Consider the following 16401-nt stretch of genomic DNA (forward strand, 5'->3'; position numbering starts at 1 on the left):
CACACAAGTTTGCTGTTGGACCTTTTCTTTGCCCTGCCGGTGATTTAGCAAACATTAACCTAATGAAGCGTGTGGCTTTGGACTTTAGGCTGTCCCTTTGCACCCTTGGCCTGCCAGGAGAGGCAGGAGTGCATTTGAGAGCTGAAGGGAAGGCACAGAGCAGAGCAGTGGGTGCAGGCTCTGGTGGCTGCCCTGGGACAGCAGTGTCCCCTCAGAGCACACATCCCTGGGACCAGTGCACATCCCTCTCTCCCCACCCACATCTAAACCAGGAGCAGCCCTTCCCTTCCTCGCTGCTGCACAAGGATTTACTGAGCAGCACTCTGTTGTACGGAGCAGGCCTGGCAAAGGTTCCATTTTCCAACCACTGCTGATGGTTCTGGTTTATCCTCTGGGATATCACCATGGGGGTAACACAGGCAGTTTGCTGGGTGGTTCTGACCCCTGAAAAATATCACTGTTGAGGAATCCATGGGCTGCAAAAGGCAGTAAAAGAGCCAAGTGGATGAATAGGAGAGATCTTCAACTTTCCCAGGGGTGTGATTCTGCTCAGTGTCTGCTGGGCAGGCGGCAAATGGCTTTGAGGGTGATTTTCTGAAAGTTTAAAGGGCAGAGCCCACTCTGTGTGTGCTGGCTTCTGCGGGTGATCTTGGGGTAAGGAGAAATTAGGGAGGAATTGTTCCCTGTGAGGGTGGCAGGCCCTGGCACAGGGTGCCCAGAGCAGCTGTGGCTGCCCCTGCATCCCGGGCAGTGCCCAGGGGAGCTGTGCCCATGAACAGCTGAGAAATGCGATAACACACGCAGAGCCGTCGGGTTAATACACTTTATTTAATAACTAGCTCAATAATTAGCGTTCCGCGGCCGGGCGGGGCGAGCAGGGCACGGAGCCGCCGCTGCGGGCTCTGTCCCGGCGGTGCCGCCAGCGCAGCACGGACCGGCCAGGAACGGGGACCCTCCCGGTGCCAGGGGAGGGACTCCCGGTGCCAGGAGAGGGACCCTCGCGGTGCCGGGGACCCCCCCGGTGCCGGGGACCCTCCCAGTGCCGGGGACCCTCCCGGTGCCGTGGGACCCTCGCGGTGCCGGGGACCCTCCCGGTGCCAGGGGAGGGACGCTCCCGGTGCCAGGAGAGGGACCCTCCCGGTGCCAGGGGAGGGACCGTCCCGGTGTCGGAGGAGGGACCGTCCCGGTGCCGGGGACCCTCCCGGTGCTGGGGACCCTCCCGGAGCCGGGGACCCTCCCGGAGCCGGGGACCCTCCCGGCGGCGGGCTCAGAGCGGCGGGCGGGGGGCGGCGGGGGGCGCGGGCAGGCGGTAGCGGCTCCGCACCAGGTAATCGAGCAGCTCGGCGGCGCAGTCCCGCAGCAGCAGCGGCAGCCGCGTGGAGCTGTAGCGGTAGTAGAGCTCCCTCCGGCGCAGCGCTGCGCCCTTGAGGATCTCCAGCGCGCACTCGTCCCGCGGCGCCGGCCGCTCCTGCAGCACCTCCGCGGCAGCGCGCACCGCGCGGTCTGCGCGCCCCGTCAGCGCGGCACCCCCGGGACGGGGAGAGCGGGGAGAACGGAGATGGGGGAGAGCGGGACCCCCGGGGATGGGGGAGAGTGGGAATCCTCAGGGATGGGGGAGAGCGGGGAATCCCGGGGGATGGGGGAGAGTGGGGGTCTCTGGGGATGGGGGAGAGCGGGAATCCCCAGGGATGGGAGAGAGCGGAGGTCTCTGGGGAATGGGGGAGAGTGGGAACACTCGGGGATGGGGGAGAGTGGGAATCCCCAGGGATGGGGGAGAGCAGGGAGCTCTGGGGGATGGGGGAGAGAGTGGGGGTCTCTGGGGAATGGGGAAGAGTGGGACCCCCGGGGATGGGGGAGAGTAGGAACCCCCGAGGATGGGGGACAGTGGGAAGCTCTGGGGAATGGGGGAGAGTGGGGGTCTCTGGGGATCAGGGGACAGCGGGCACCCAAAGGGGTGTTGGGCTGTGCCAGCCTGTAAGCAGTGCCCGGTTTTATGTGGCACAGGGACATAAATGGCCTTTGAGGCTGTTTTTGGGGCAGACAGGTGAGATCCCCCCGAGAGGTGGCAGCAGGGGTGAAAGGCTGAGCTGGTGGCAGAGGGGGGCAGGAGAAGGAGCTGGGCTGGGGATGCTCAGCCCTGAGCAGGGCTGGAACAGCTCTGCTCTCACCTGTGTCGATGAAGCCGAGGATGCAGAGCGTGATGGAAACATTAATGCTCTGAATGGCGAACTCCTGCCTCAGGGAGCTGAAAAATCCATCCAGGGCAAACTTAGTCGCAGAGTAGGGGACGGTAAAGGGGAACCCGACTTTACCTGGACACAGAGCAAAGTTCTGTGTTAGCACACGAGGCTGCTCTGCCTGAGCTGCTCTTCTGCCCTTCCTCAGAGACAGGATTTTGCCAGCGAGCTGTCATCCTGGCACCTGAGCAGCAGCCTTACAAATATTCTTGTTGGCTTCCAGCTCTTAAGGCCAAAGCCGTGGCTCACATCTGCTCAGGGCATGGGCAGCCCACAGGAACCACAAAACCCTCAGAGGGGAGAGATGGAGCAAAGCTGAAACTCTTGTCCCTGGCCTGAGCTGCTCAGCAGAACACTGACAGCACGGCAGCTGTGGGCTTAACTGCAGCACTGGTCAGAAACCAAAATGGGGCGACTGGATTGAGCAGAAAAATTCCTTCAAGAGAACCCCAAACCCGTCTGGATTTGGGCGTTGGGGCTGGTTTTGGTGGGGTTTCAGTGTTGAGCACTTATGGCTCTGGAGGGTGGTGGTGCCTCTGTGTGCTGCTCCTGACAGCCCAGGCGCCTCTTGAGCGAGTCCCATGTCACCAGCCTGGTGACACTGCCCACTCACCTGCCATGGATGAAACCACCACGATGCTGCCCTGGCTCTCCTTCAGCATGGGCAGGGCTGACGTGGTCATGGCCACGTAGCTGAGGAAGTTGATTTCCAGGAGCTTTCGTACGTGCTCAACGTCCCCGTCAAAAAAGCCAAAGTAGGACGCGCCCACGTGGTTAAGGATCAGCATGTCAAGGCCTCCTGCAAGCAGAAAAATGGGCATTAGTGCTGGGGGGGAGAGGGCTGCAGCCAGCAAAACAACATTTTCTGGGAGCAGAATAAGTGTAATCCAAGGAAATCAGGTTTGTGGGTCAGAGCTGTGGCCTGTTATCTCCTGAGCAGGGATACAGCCTGGATGGTGGCTGCCAGTAAATATTTTGTTGTGATGTATTTTTTTAGTTCAGAACACACATGCCATGGCCCAAGGGAGATCAGCCCTGAGCTGTGGGCCGGGAGGGAGAGGCAGTGCTCCCCAAGGAGCTGGCTGGTGCATTTCTGAGCCGTGACCCGTGGCCACAGTGGCCAGGGCTGCTGGATCCCCCGGACCCCGGCACTGGGCTGATGAAATCCAGGGCTGTGACACTGCCAGGGGATGCCAGGAGGCCACAGAGCTGAAATCCAGAGCGCAGTTCAGTTGGAGAGGCAGCAGTGCAGGCAGAGGAGCGGGGCTGCAAAGGGCAGAATTCGGGGAGAATTTTTCCCATCTCGCCCCATCTTTCCCACTATTTTTACACGTGGCACGGCCGGGCCGGGATGCTGGCAGTGTGCAGAGCAGGTTCAGACGTACCCAGCGAGCTCTGAGCCTCCCTCACCACGTGCTGGGCGAAGGCCGTGTCCTCCATGGTGCCGCTGACGAAGCGCGCCGAGGCCGCTCCCAGCTCCAGGCAGCGCCGCACCACCTGCAGCACAGCGGGGCTCAGCAGCGCCCTCCCTGCCCTGGGAACCCCCTCCCTGCCTGGGAACCCCATCCCTGCGTGGGAACCCCATCCCTGCCTGGGAACCCCCTCCCTGCCTGGGAACCCCATCCCTGCTTTGGGAACCCCCTCCCTGCCCAGGAACCCCCTCCCTGCCCTGGGAACCCCCTCCCTGCCCAGGAACGCTATCCCTGCTTTGGGAACCCCATCCCTGCCCTGGGAACTCCATCCCTGCCCTGGAACCCCCTCCCTGCCTGGGAACCCCATCCCTGCCCCAGATCCCCCTCCCTGCCCAGATCCCCCTCCCTGCCCCGGAGCCCCTCCCTGCCCCCAAGCCCTCTGGCTCTCAGGTGTGGGTGTCTGAGCTCCCTGTGATGTGTCCCCACCTAGAAGCAGTGGTTTGGACTTTGGGGAGTGTGTTTGAAGCCTTGTGAGCTTCAAAGGGAGCCTGGAAAATGATTCCTTGGGTGAGCGCATTACCCGAGGCAGTCTGGCTGCTCCTGCGGGCAGGCTGAGCTGGAACTGCAGGAGCCGTGGGATGAGGGTGTGGGGATGTGGCTGTGACTGTGACTGTGACTGTGACTGTGACTGTGACTGTCCCTGTGTGTGCAGCCCAGACAGTGCAGGGTGGAGTGCAGGGAGCTGTGTGTGCAGGAGGGGACTGCTGTGTGTGTGTGTGTGTGTGTGCAGGAAGGGACCGCTGTGTGTGTGTGTGTGTGTGGGTGGGGTGGTGGGTGTGTGTGTGTGTGTGTGTGCAGGAAGGGACCGCTGTGTGTGTGTGTGTGTGTGGGTGGGGTGGTGGGTGTGTGTGTGTGTGTGTGTGCAGGAAGGGACCGCTGTGTGTGTGTGTGTGTGTGGGTGGGGTGGTGGGTGTGTGTGTGTGTGTGTGTGCAGGAAGGGACCGCTGTGTGTGTGTGTGTGTGTGGGTGGGGTGGTGGGTGTGTGTGTGTGTGTGTGTGCAGGAAGGGACCGCTGTGTGTGTGTGTGTGTGTGGGTGGGGTGGTGGGTGTGTGTGTGTGTGTGTGTGCAGGAAGGGACCGCTGTGTGTGTGTGTGTGTGTGGGTGGGGTGGTGGGTGTGTGTGTGTGTGTGTGTGCAGGAAGGGACCGCTGTGTGTGTGTGTGTGTGTGGGTGGGGTGGTGGGTGTGTGTGTGTGTGTGTGTGCAGGAAGGGACCGCTGTGTGTGTGTGTGTGTGTGGGTGGGGTGGTGGGTGTGTGTGTGTGTGTGTGTGCAGGAAGGGACCGCTGTGTGTGTGTGTGTGTGTGGGTGGGGTGGTGGGTGTGTGTGTGTGTGTGTGTGCAGGAAGGGACCGCTGTGTGTGTGTGTGTGTGTTTGCGCAGGAAGGGACTGCTGTGTGTGTGTGTTTGTGTGCAGGAGGGAGTTGCTGTATGTGCAGGATCTCTCAGAGCACAGGGGTCTGTCACTGTGCCCGGGTGGGACCTGTGACTGTCACTGTGCCCAAGTGAGACCTGTGACTGTCACTGTGCTCAGCCAGGACCTGTGTCTGTCACCATTGTCCAGCTGGGCCCTGTGCCTGTCATGGTGCCCAGAGGGGCCTGTGCCATAGATGTTCCTGTGTGCTCTGTGTTCCTGTGTGCCGTGTGTCCCTGTGGCTGTGTGTCCCTGTGTGCCTGTGTCCCTGTGTGTCCCTGTGGCCGTGTGTCCCTGTGGCCGTGTCCCTGTGTCTCCCTGTGGCCGTGTGTCCCTGTGTGTCCCTGTGTGTCCCTGTGGCTGTGTGTCCCTGTGTGCCATGGATGTCCCTGTGTGCCATGTGTCCCTGTGACCGTGTGTCCCTGTGGCTGTGTGTCCCTGTGGCCGTGTCCCTGTGTGTCCCTGTGGCCGTGTGTCCCTGTGGCTGTGTGTCCCTGTGGCCGTGTCCCTGTGTGTCCCTGTGGCCGTGTGTCCCTGTGTCCCTGTGTGCCATGTGTCCCTGTGACCGTGTGTCCCTGTGGCTGTGTGTCCCTGTGTGTCCCTGTGTGTCCCTATGTGTCCCTGTGGCGTGTCCCTGTGTGTCCCTGTGGCCGTGTGTCCCTGTGGCTGTGTGTCCCTGTGGCCGTGTCCCTGTGGGACTCTGTCCCTGCCATGCCCACGCGCGGTGCCCATTTACGCTCTGCAGCCGGGGCTCGGTGCGTGCCGTGAGCAGCACGTGGGAGCCCATCCGTGCCAGGTGATACGCCATCTGCTCGCCGATGCCGCTGCTGGCTCCCGTCACGATCACCCGCTTCCCGCGCAGCATCTCTGTGGCAGAGGCACAGCCCTTCCAGTCACCCTCACGCTCTTAGAAAAACCTTTAAACTACGAGACCAAAAATGCCCCGTGCCCTTCAGACCAGCGGTTAATCGGAAGGTAAACGAGCCTGAGGGTGCAACGCATCCGGCACCAGCAGGGCTCTCCCATCACATGGAAAAACTGTGGGGCTGCTGCAGCTCCCCGGGAATGCAGCGACACAGGGACAGCTCTGGACTCTCCCAGCAGCTTTTTCCACGAGCCAGGGCACAGTTTATCAACGCCCCAACTACTCTGTAGTAAAAGCAATCCGAGGAGTGCGTGCTCCAAACTCTAACACTCACAAGCCCCGTTTATAAACTCTTTTCCTGCACGAGGAAAATGGAGCACTCAGTGCCCTCTGCCTCTCACCCCCTGCCTCACCTGCTCCCTCAGGAGGTTTTTCTGCGTAGCCCTTGTTCAGTTTGGTTTTAAATCTTTGCTAAAGCCACTTTCCAGTATCCTCCACCACACCAAGGCTCGGCCGTGCCTTGCTCCCAGCTCTGAGCGGTTTCCATGCAAAACACCCAAATGTGGCTTTCTGTCGTTTTTTCCTAAAGTCAGATTCACTTTGGACACTTACCCGGATTGAAAGCGTCCCTCGCAGAATAGAACCAGAAGGCCAAAACCAATCCCAGGAAGGGAATGAGAATCTTTTGCAACCGACCCATCCCACTGTGGAGTCAGGAAATACAGCACGGGAGAGAAGGAAGGAACAAAAAACCCTCTGCAGAGCTGCTCCTGGGGGAAGCAGCAGAGTGACCCTTTAAAAACCTGCCAGCGGAGGAGCTGCAGCTTCCAAAGCCCTGGAAAATCACGGCTGGGTGGATGGACAAGCCAGGTAAAGCCCTTGCTTTGCTGCCTGCTGCCTGGCCTGGCCAGCGGGGCTGTTTGGGTTCTGCCCGGCTCTTTTCATATTTCCTGTCCTACATTAAAATGCAGAATTTTGCACAACACCCTGGAAGAGGTGTGTCTTTGCTGAGCAGCATCAAGTTTCACTTGGAGAACATCAGAGGGAGCCCAGTGCAGGTGGTTCAACATTGTCCTTTATTCCTGCAGGGCCTGGGCAGGAATGTGACACCCCCAGCTGGTCCTGGGCTCCCCAGGGCAGGGATGTGACCCCTGGCTGGTCCTGGGCTCCCCAGGGCAGGGATGTGACACCCCCGGCTGGTCCTGGGCTCCCCAGGGCAGGGATGTGACCCCCGGCTGGTCCTGGGCTCCCCAGGGCAGGAATGTGACCCCTGGCTGGTCCTGGGCTCCCCAGGGCAGGAATGTGACACCCCCAGCTGGTCCTGGGCTCCCCAGGGCAGGGATGTGACACCCCCAGCTGGTCCTGGGCTCCCCAGGGCAGGGATGTGACCCTTGGCTGGTCCTGGGCCCCCCAGGGCAGGGCTGCTCCGTGCCCCAAAGCAGCTCCAGCCCCTGGGTGATGGCAGCAGGGACCCAGCAGCACATTGCACCCCAAACAGCCCCAGGAGTGCTCTGCTGAGGCTGGGCTGAGTTTTTAATCTCTTTTTTTTTTTTTGTCTGTGAGCAGATGAGGGAGCAGGGGCTGAGCTGGAGCCATCTGTGGGTGCAGCCACCCCAGCCCCATGGGTGCAGCCACCCCAGCCCCAAGGGGCACAGGGAGCTTTGCAGGGAGACCCTGGATGTGTTTTCTGCAGAGAAATCAGTGCCCTTGCTGCCGTGGTTCCTCCTTTGGGCTTTGCAGGAGCTTTGTTCTGACTTTTAAATGAACGTAACCTTGAGGAAAGCCCACAGAACACCCAGCAGCTCCCCAAGCCTTGGCAAATTCAACCCACGGATCTTGTGCCATGGGGATAGACCAGGTCCCAGCTTTGCTCTGGGGTCTCCATCCGCAGTTCCCGAGGTGGGGAAGGGCTGTGGGAGCTCCTGGAGCTGCCCTGCCTCAGCCTCATCCTCTGCTGGGCCAAAGCTGTGTCAGCAGGACAGGAGCCTCCCCTGCAGGGCAGCAGCTGCTCTGTGCTCTGATTCCTGGAGCACAGCACTCTGCTTGTCTCTGCCTGACAGAACCAGACCCAACTGTGTCGTGGCTTTTCCCCCTCGTGTAATACCTTTAAAATTCAGGTGCTGTAATTCATGGGGTGCCTGGCAGGGCAGCTGCTCCCTGGCCTTGCTGCTGCTTTATGGATGATATTGTTCCTTTTCTGCCTTTCTCCCCCAGCCCAAAGTTTCCCTGTGAGAAGAAGGGCTCAGCCCACGCTGGCTCTGATAACAGCAGTGCAGTCCCTGCTTTTCCTGCCTCCCTTTGGGGAACTCGGGTTGTGATCATGGGCAGCCATTTCATTCCTTGCCTGTGGGAAGGAAAAGAAAATGAAGTCATGAACCATATCTGAGCTGGGATCTTGTTGTGGCGCAGGGAGAGAGGCTCTTCTCAAGATGTTTCAGTTTATTACCGGCACCAGTAAAGCAACAACCACCAACCCGTGAGCAGCACCTGCAGTGTGACAGGAAGGAATTGTGTCCTGTGATCCCTGGGGACACCAGGGCTGGGGATGGAGGCACTGGGGGGCTCCAGAGCCAGCAGTGTCCCGCCTTGCTGCTGGTGACGAGAATTGAGGGGTTGGGCTGGGCTTTTACGAAGCAGCTGATGAAAAGGGACTGAAACGTGGGGTATTTTGGACAACCCCAGCCTGGTTTGCCCGTACGAGCAGTTCCAGGGCTGGGCTCTGGCCCTGCTGGGCTGCCCAGCTTTGTTCCCAGCCCCGCTCCCTGCCAGGCTGCTCCTCGCTCCCCCCGCGGCTCCTCCTGGCTCCTTTGCCTCTGTGCAGCCCGAGAACTTGGTCTGGGCTTTTTCCTGGGGGCGGGAGCACGAAGGGCTGGCGGGGGAGGGTTCTGTGATCCGGCTGCTGCGAGGCTTGCTGGGCAGAGCCCAGAGCTGTGCCAGAGCTGTGCCAGAGCCGTACCCCCTGTGCCAGAGCTGTGCCAGAGCTGTGCCCCCTGTGCCAAAGCTGTGCCAGAGCCGTGCCCCCTGTGCCAGAGATGTGCCCAGAGCTGTGCCCCCTGTTCCAGAGTTGTGCCAGAGCTGTGCCCAGAGCCGTGCCAGAGTTGTGCCCCCTGTGCCAGAGCTGTGCCAAAGCTGTTCCCAGAGCTGCGCCAGAGCTGTGCCCAGAGCCGTGCCAGAGCCATGCCCCCTGTGCCCAGAGCAGTGCCAGTGCTGTGCCAGAGCCGTGCCCCCTGTGCCAGAGCTGTGCCCAGAGCCGTGCCAGAGTTGTGCCCCCTGTGCCAGAGCTGTGCCAGAGCCGTGCCCTCTGTGCCCAGAGCTGTGCCCTCTGTGCCCAGAGCTGTGCCAGAGCTGTCCCCAGAGCCGTGCCAGAGCCGTGCCCTCTGTGCCCAGAGCTGTGCCCCCTGTGCCAGAGCCGTGCCCCCGGTGCCAGAGCCGTGCCCTCTGTGCCCAGAGCTGTGCCCTGTGTGCCAGAGCCCGGCTGCTCCTGGGTCCCCTCTCTGGGTGGCCCCGGTGCATTCCCTGTCCCTGTCCCATCCCGTGCTCTGGGGCTGTGCTCCCGGGCTGCTCCTGCCCTGGGCCAGCTCTGGGCAGGGAACTTGGCTGGCAGACCCCGAGAGGGGAGAGGGGAGCCTGGGGAGCCCCTCAGGCTCCAGGGCACGGCTGGGGCTGGGGCAGGTTCGTGCAGGCAGCTCCAAGGCTCAAAAACACTTGGCAGGAATTTGGATTCCGCTTCTTTTTTCTTTTTTTTTTTTTCCCTTTTATGAGTGATATTCGGCTTTTTTCAAATCATAATCAAATCTTGGCCAAATGCAGAGGATTTTCCTTTTCCTTTATTTTTTTTTCTTCCCCTCTTGCTTTCCTTATCTCATAGACATTAAAATATTATTTTTCCTACCCTGCTGTCCCAGTGCCCTTTGCCATGAACACAGCTCTAATTCCTTTCTTTCCAGACGGGGCCACCACGATATCAAGGCTGGCTGCCCTCAGTTCTGCTTTTCCCCTTGCACATCCTGCAGGCCCCATCGCTGCCAGGCTGCCCTGGCAGTGCCCTCCCCGTCCCAGGGGAGGTGAGAGGATTGGAGGATGGCTTTGCTCTGGTTTGACATCACAGTTCTGCTGGTTTAGAGAAAATACCGTGATGTTTAAGTCCTTTCCAAGCCTTAAATTTGTGGTTTTTTTCCCTGTGTGACCAAATTGGGAATTGCTGCCTTGAAGTTTCATTGTTGGAAGGGCGGCTGCTGGGAGCCTTGGCCGCTGCCCATGTTCCCAGTGCCCTTGGAGCTGGGAGGCTGATACTCTTATCTGCACCCCTAAATTTAGCCTGGCAGCCCCTGGAGCATGCAGTGTCCACGCTGCAAATAGCAGTGAGGGCTCTCTGAAGACATCCAGCCTTTGGAGAGGCTGAGCTGTCAGGGGAGGGCTGCAGCTCCGGGGGATGAGGGGCTGGATGACAGCTCCAGGCTGAAACCAGATCTCTGAACGATGGGTACAGACAAAGACTCACCTGATTTTGTGCCAGCTGCGTTTTTCCTGAGAATTTAATGTACCAGAAAAGTGTCAAGTTTACAGGCTGGAACGAACCACATTCAGACAAGTCTCAGAAGAACAGAAATCAACCTCGTGTGAACCAGAACGTAACTCGGCCCTGGGGCAACGTGTGGCTCTGCCCAGGAGTTTGTTCCTCAGGGTCTGGGTTTAACTCAGCCTTATGTGCTCTGGCTGCTCTCCCCAACTGCTCCCTGGTCCTGTCTGTGCCTTGTCCCATCTGGTTTCTCTCTGCTCTATCCCGGGGTTTATAATTAAACAGTTTTGCAATTGGCCACGGGGTTGTGGCCATGGTCCCATGTGCTCCGGGCTGTGCGTTGCTGTGGGGTGCTGTGGGGTGCTGTGGGATGCTGTGGGACACTGTGGGATGCTGTGGGGTGCTGTGGGGTGCTGTGGGGTGCTGTGGGATGATGTGGGGTGCTGTGGGATGCTCTGGGATGCTGTGGGATGTTGTGGGGTGCTGTGGCTGTGCTGCAGGTTGTGCCGGGCTGTAAAGATGAGGAGGTTTTGCTGAATCTCTCTCTGCTGCTTTAGGCCAGTCTGTCCCTGTCCCTGTCCCTGTCCCTGTCCCTGTTCCTGTCATGTTGCAGTGGTGTCCAAGGCGTTACCAGCCCTGTGTACACTGAATTTATCGTGTGCTTTAAGCAAGGCTTCACGGGGTCGGTGTGGTGGAATCCGTGACTGGTCCTGCTCTAATTCCCCCTCTGCAGTCTCGGCTCCCTGCAGTGCCCCGGGGCCGTGGCAGCAGCCCGGGCTGGCCCCAGGCTGGCCCGAGGGGTGAGCTGGGTGCGGGGCCCAGCCCGAGACTGCGGGGCAGGAACGGGGCAGGGAAAGGCAGGGGCAGGAGCAGGAACAGGGACAGGGACAGGGACAGGGACAGGGACAGGGACAGGGACAGGGACAGGGACAGGAGAGGGGCAGGAGCAGGGACAGGAGCAGGAGAGGGGCAGGAGAGGGGCAGGGCAGGAACAGGGAAGGACAGGGTCAGGAGCAGGAACGGGGCAGGAGCTGGGCAGGAGCAGGGAAGGGGCAGGAACGGGACAGGAACGGAGCAGGGCAGGAGCGGGGCAGGAACAGGGACAGGGACAGGGGCAGGAGAGGGGCAGGAACAGGAGAGGGGCAGGGGCAGGGGCAGGAGCAGGAGCAGGAACAGGAACAGGGACAGGAACAGGAGCAGGGGCAGGGGCAGGGGCAGGAGCAGGACAGGGGCAGGGAAGGGGCAGGAACGGGGCAGGAACAGAGCAGGAACAGGAGCAGGAACGGGGCAGGAGCAGGGAAGGGGCAGGAACGGAGCAGGGTAGGGCAGGAGCCGGGCAGAGCTCGTCCCCCGCGGGCCCTGCCGAGCAGGGCTGTGCTTTATCTCTCTAATCCCCTTAGCTGTCTTAGCAGCGGCTATTTTGACTGCTGCCAACCCTCTTTGCTTTAAGCTCATCGCCCCGGGGCTGGATCGCTGCGAAGAGGAGGTGTGGGCAGCAAAGCCGGGGTTTTTGGGGGGCAGCCTGGAGGGGCTCACCTGGACCCCCGGGGGGTTTGGGGGCTCCCTCCCCTCCCTTTCCCAGTGCCGGTCCCGGGGGCAGGGTGACACACCAGGGACTGGCGGGGCAGCTCCTGGGGGCTGAGGGGGATTAACGCCGCCCGGGAGCGGCTGGCACTGTCCCCTCGGTGTGACCCGCGGCAGCTGGCACCACACAGCAGCGCTGGGAGCGCCTCCGTGCCCCCCGACACGGCCAGGGGCACCCCGCTCCTGCCCTGGCCCTGCCCCGGGTGTGCCACAGCCTCTTCCAGCCCGGCCATCCCTGCCCCAGCCCCGCTGGAAATGTAAAAAACGCTTTAAAAGCCGGGGTGGGCAGGACAGTGGAGCTCCTCAGCTCGTGATCCCTTCGGGCATGAATTCGAGTTTCCCCAAGAAACTTCCATCGGTATCAGCGAGGGGTGGGATTGTTCAGCCTCGCCAGAGACCAAAGGGCATTCAGTTACAGACTAAATTAATTCAGTTACCGACTAAATTCATTTAGTTACAGACTAAATGAAGTAATTCTCAAATACTGTTTTAAATTAACCTATAATTTAAAGGAAATAATTTGAGGAAACAGTACTTCAAATTTGAAAGCTTGAGCAGATTTTCTGTGCAGATGCTGGGCAGGATTCTTTCTCCACTCGGTGCTGCTGGGTTTGTTTTGGTAACAGAAATAATTGTCAGCAAAATGAGTTCGGGTTGCGTATTATGAAAATGAAATAGTGAACTTCAGCCGTATTCTGATATTTTCAGCTCCTGATCTTTCGTTGTGCAGCTCTGGGAGGAGCTGTGCACTGGGCACTGAGGTCTGGCAGGGTTTTTTCATTTTCCATGATCAGTGCTTGGCTCCATTGTTTTGCTTTTAGCTGGAGAGTGGCACACTGCTGGTGCATCTCCCAGGTTCTGTGAGGAGTGCACCCTGCTGCTCCTGCCCTGAGGGTGTCTTTGAGCAGATAAAGAGGATTTTCTGCCCTGGTCAGGGCTGGCAGGGCCTGTTTGCCTGCCCTCCCCTCTGCAGTGTGGCCGGGATCACTCAGCTGTGTCTGGCTGGAGACTTTGACTGACATGACACAGTCCCAAATGCAAGAGATTCTTGCTAAGCCCCAGAACATTTTTTAAATAGGTGAAAGTCCTCTAATGATCCTGGCAGCGCTCTGAGTGGAGCCTGAAGCCTGGAACAGTTTGCACACCCTCGGGCTGACTGTGCCATCTCCGGCCTTTTCCATCTGTGACACCCTGGGACTCTGGAATCCGATATTCCCCTGCACACTCAGGTGTCTGTGGTGGCTTTGTGACAGATCCCAGGAAAGGTGGAAGGGTTTTGGTTTTGGTTTTAAGATTTTTAGCCGTGCAGCAGCCCTTGGAGGACTGCCAGGGCGAGAAGGGGGTTTGATTTATTTTAAAGCAGTTCTGTGCACACGTGGCAGTGGCAGAGACAAATCTGTGCCATTGAACCCAGATAACCCCTGAAGTCCAGCCCCACCTCCAGCTCGGAGCATGTGGCACCCGTGTGACACAAATGCCACCTTGGGAAGGAGCAGAGGGACAGACAGACAGACAGAGCAGCCCCCAGGGCAGCCTCTCTGTGTTCATCTCCTCCACTGTCCCCGGCGTCCTCCCTGCCCCCCAAAAGGAGCCAGAGGTGTGAGCAAAACCCCTGCAAACCAGCACGAGAAGGCCTTGAAAACAAACTCAGCGAGAGAGAGCGGCGGTACCATATAAAATATTTATTGATCTTGCAAAACGGTGTAAAATGCGTCCGTAAGAAAAATAAGAAACCGCGCTGTGCGTCGCGCACAGCTCCATACCAACAAAAGGTATTTTTCCCCACTGCTGCACGGCAGCAAATATAACCCTTCACTTCTGGCGAGGCTCACACGGGCAGCCTCCTTCAGCCGAGCCTTCCCTTCGCGCTGGAACCCCCCGGGCAGGCGGAGTCTCTGCGTGCTGTGTGCCAGCCTAGGACGCGTGCTGCCGGGTCACCAGGGCCCTCTGCAGCGCCGGCCGAGCCTTGCCCTTGTCCGGCACCAAATCCTCCCTTTTCTGCGGCAGCCGCTCCCGGGGCGCCGCGGGCTTCTTCCTGCCCTCCTCCTCCTCCTCCAGGCTGCCCGAGGAGCTGAAGGGGCTGCACACGGTCTCCACCAGCCCGATGACCACCCCAAAGAAGGCCAGCACGCTGCCCAGCATGTACAGCTTGACCATCTTCCTGTTGGGCTTCTGGCTGAGCATTTCCTTGGCGAAGGGGATCAGCTCGTGCATGGTTTCCATTTCTGCGCGGCAGCAGCGGGTTTAGATGCGGCTTCTGGGGGAGAAGAGAGAGGGGGACGTGAGTCAAATCCAGCTGCTGCGGTGGCAGAGCTCCCCGGGCTGCCCCACAGCTAAATGTGCTTCAAATGGGGGTTTTTGCTGAAGGTTTGCTTCAGGAAAATGCACCCACCCTGTCCCCGCGGTGCCGCAGGATGGAGCCACCCTCCCTAGGACAGAGCCACCCTCCCCAGGACCGAGCCACCCTCCCCAGGACAGAGCGACCTTCCCCAGGCTGCGGTGGGGGCACACGCTGCTGCTCCCACGCGTTTTGTGCAGCGTCCCACCGCATCCCACCGCATCCCACCGCATCCCACCGCATCCCATCCCATCCCATCCCATCCCATCCCATCCCACCGCATCCCATCCCATCCCACCGCATGCCGTCCCCGGTCAGCCCTTACCGGCGGTGTTGCTGCGGGCTGTGCTGTGCTGTGCAGGGAGCGCTGCGGTGTTGCTGCAGGGCTGAGCAGTGCAGTGAGCAGTGCAGGGAGCGCTGCGGTGTTGCTGCGGGGCTGTGCTGCTGTCGCTGTCGCAGCCGCTCCGCTGCAGCTGCTGCCCGGGGCCGCCGCCGCCGCCTTTTATCGCCGCCGGGGCGGGCGGGGCGGGGGCCGGGCCGGGAGCGGGGCCCGGAGCTGGGGCCAGCCCGGCCCCCCCGCGCCTGGCAGCTCCTGCCCCTTCCCATCCCATCCCATCCCATCCCACCGCATCCCATCCCATCCCACCGCATGCCGTCCCCGGTCAGCCCTTACCGGCGGTGTTGCTGCGGGCTGTGCTGTGCTGTGCAGGGAGCGCTGCGGTGTTGCTGCAGGGCTGAGCAGTGCAGTGAGCAGTGCAGGGAGCGCTGCGGTGTTGCTGCGGGGCTGTGCTGCTGTCGCTGTCGCAGCCGCTCCGCTGCAGCTGCTGCCCGGGGCCGCCGCCGCCGCCTTTTTTTTTTTTTTTTTTAAACCCTTTCCTCCCCCACTTTGTAATTTTTTTAAAATTTCTTTTTATCTCCTCTTTCCGTTCCTCGTTCCATTTCTTTCTCCTTCCATTTCTCCTTGTGTTTTCCCATCTCTCCTTCCATTTCTCCTTTTTCTCTTAAAAACCGTATGTTTTTCCTTCCTCCAAAAAAACCCCAAGATTGTCTCAGTCTAATCCCCGAACCAGAGATCTGATGCCTGGCTTGCTGTGCAGCTCTGTACCTGCTTCTGCAATAAATATTTCATATATTCACAGAAATATATTGCCTGGGAGGCAGGGACAGGGTCTGTGCCCACAGCTCCCAAAACAGGGCAGCGTTTGGGTCAGGGCTCGGGGCTGTGAGTGGCCAATTCTGCAAAATGTCCCTGCCTTGCTGCCAGTGGCCAATTCTGCAAAATGCCCCTGTGGGGCTGTGAGTGGCCAATTCTGCAAAACGTCCCTGCCTTGCTGCCACTCCACTGGGAAGAGGTGAGAAAATGCCCTGAGGTGTGACAGAGTCACCGGGCAGAGGTGTGACAGTGTCACCGGGCAGAGGTGTGACAGTGTCACCGGGCAGAGGTGTGACATGCTCCTGGGAGGTTTCTCCAGGTGCCTCCCCAGCCACGAGCAGGTAATTCTGCAGGTGTGACAGCCCCTGGCTTCCTGGGAGTGAGAGAACTTCGGGAAAGTCCAAGGACGGAGAAGTTACATCAACTTCAGATCCACTCTTCACTCTTCCTGCACTTGCTGCTGAATGTGTGTCCCCCCTTTGTGTCCCCCCCGTGTCACTCTCGGTGCCACCTGCAGCCCGGTGCTGTTCCCATCCTGGCCTGCAGCCCGGCAGTGTTGCAGCAGTAACCCCCGGCGTTACTGATGGTGCAGCAACGATTGCATCATCATCATCATCATCGCCACCAGCACCATCATCTGCTCGGGCTGCAGGCCCGTCGGAGCAGACACTGCTCTGGCTGCAGGAGCCCTCCCAGCTGAGCCCAGAGCTCTGCTAAAGCCACGAGAAGCTGTTGGGATCTCCAGCAGATCAGGGACTCTGGGGCAGGCTGATCCACGTGGCTGAGAGGATGGGAATTGCGTGTAGAAATTAAAATATCAGC

General features: G+C 60.0%; 2 protein-coding genes across 4 annotated transcripts; both read right to left on the reverse strand.

The window, feature by feature from the left end:
* Nucleotides 1-1186: 1186 nt before the first annotated feature.
* Nucleotides 1187-8181, reverse strand: LOC121347985 (corticosteroid 11-beta-dehydrogenase isozyme 1-like). 3 transcript variants are annotated; one of them, XM_041427089.1, is made up of 7 exons: nucleotides 8090-8181; nucleotides 6598-6689; nucleotides 5857-5987; nucleotides 3623-3734; nucleotides 2851-3036; nucleotides 2169-2312; nucleotides 1187-1503 (listed from the first exon to the last, which is right to left on the reverse strand). In XM_041427089.1, the coding sequence occupies exons 2-7, from the start codon at nucleotides 6683-6685 to the stop codon at nucleotides 1268-1270; spliced, it is 897 nt and encodes a 298-aa protein (XP_041283023.1). In that variant the 5' UTR covers nucleotides 6686-6689; nucleotides 8090-8181; the 3' UTR covers nucleotides 1187-1267. The 3 variants fall into 3 exon arrangements, with proteins under 3 accessions (XP_041283023.1, XP_041283022.1, XP_041283024.1); XM_041427088.1 differs by lacking the exon at nucleotides 8090-8181 and adding an exon at nucleotides 6789-6909; XM_041427090.1 differs by lacking the exons at nucleotides 2169-2312; nucleotides 8090-8181 and having other exon boundaries at nucleotides 6598-6748.
* Nucleotides 8182-13755: 5574 nt separating this feature from the next.
* Nucleotides 13756-15163, reverse strand: G0S2 (G0/G1 switch 2). Its single transcript, XM_041427067.1, has 2 exons — nucleotides 15100-15163; nucleotides 13756-14345 (listed from the first exon to the last, which is right to left on the reverse strand). Exon 2 carries the CDS (start codon nucleotides 14309-14311, stop codon nucleotides 14003-14005), a length of 309 nt encoding a protein of 102 aa, XP_041283001.1. The 5' UTR covers nucleotides 14312-14345; nucleotides 15100-15163; the 3' UTR covers nucleotides 13756-14002.
* Nucleotides 15164-16401: the final 1238 nt, after the last annotated feature.

This window comes from Onychostruthus taczanowskii, unplaced genomic scaffold (genome assembly GCF_017590055.1).
Source record: "Onychostruthus taczanowskii isolate IOZ18803 unplaced genomic scaffold, ASM1759005v1 scaffold97, whole genome shotgun sequence".
NCBI lineage: Eukaryota > Metazoa > Chordata > Aves > Passeriformes > Passeridae > Onychostruthus > Onychostruthus taczanowskii.

What these genes read in the sequence shown, in the direction of transcription:
- LOC121347985 (XM_041427089.1), bottom strand. Translation starts at nt 6,685, where the DNA reads ATGGGTCGGTTGCAAAAGATTCTCATTCCCTTCCTGGGATTGGTTTTG. An exon ending in GGAGGCTCAGAGCTCGCTGG is followed by an intron (nt 3,037 to 3,622) that starts GTACGTCTGAAC and finishes TTCTGCTTGCAG; the next exon opens with GAGGCCTTGACATGCTGATC. An exon ending in CCTCGGCTTCATCGACACAG is followed by an intron (nt 1,504 to 2,168) that starts GTGAGAGCAGAG and finishes CGGGGCGCGCAG; the next exon opens with ACCGCGCGGTGCGCGCTGCC.
- G0S2 (XM_041427067.1), bottom strand. Translation starts at nt 14,311, where the DNA reads ATGGAAACCATGCACGAGCTGATCCCCTTCGCCAAGGAAATGCTCAGC.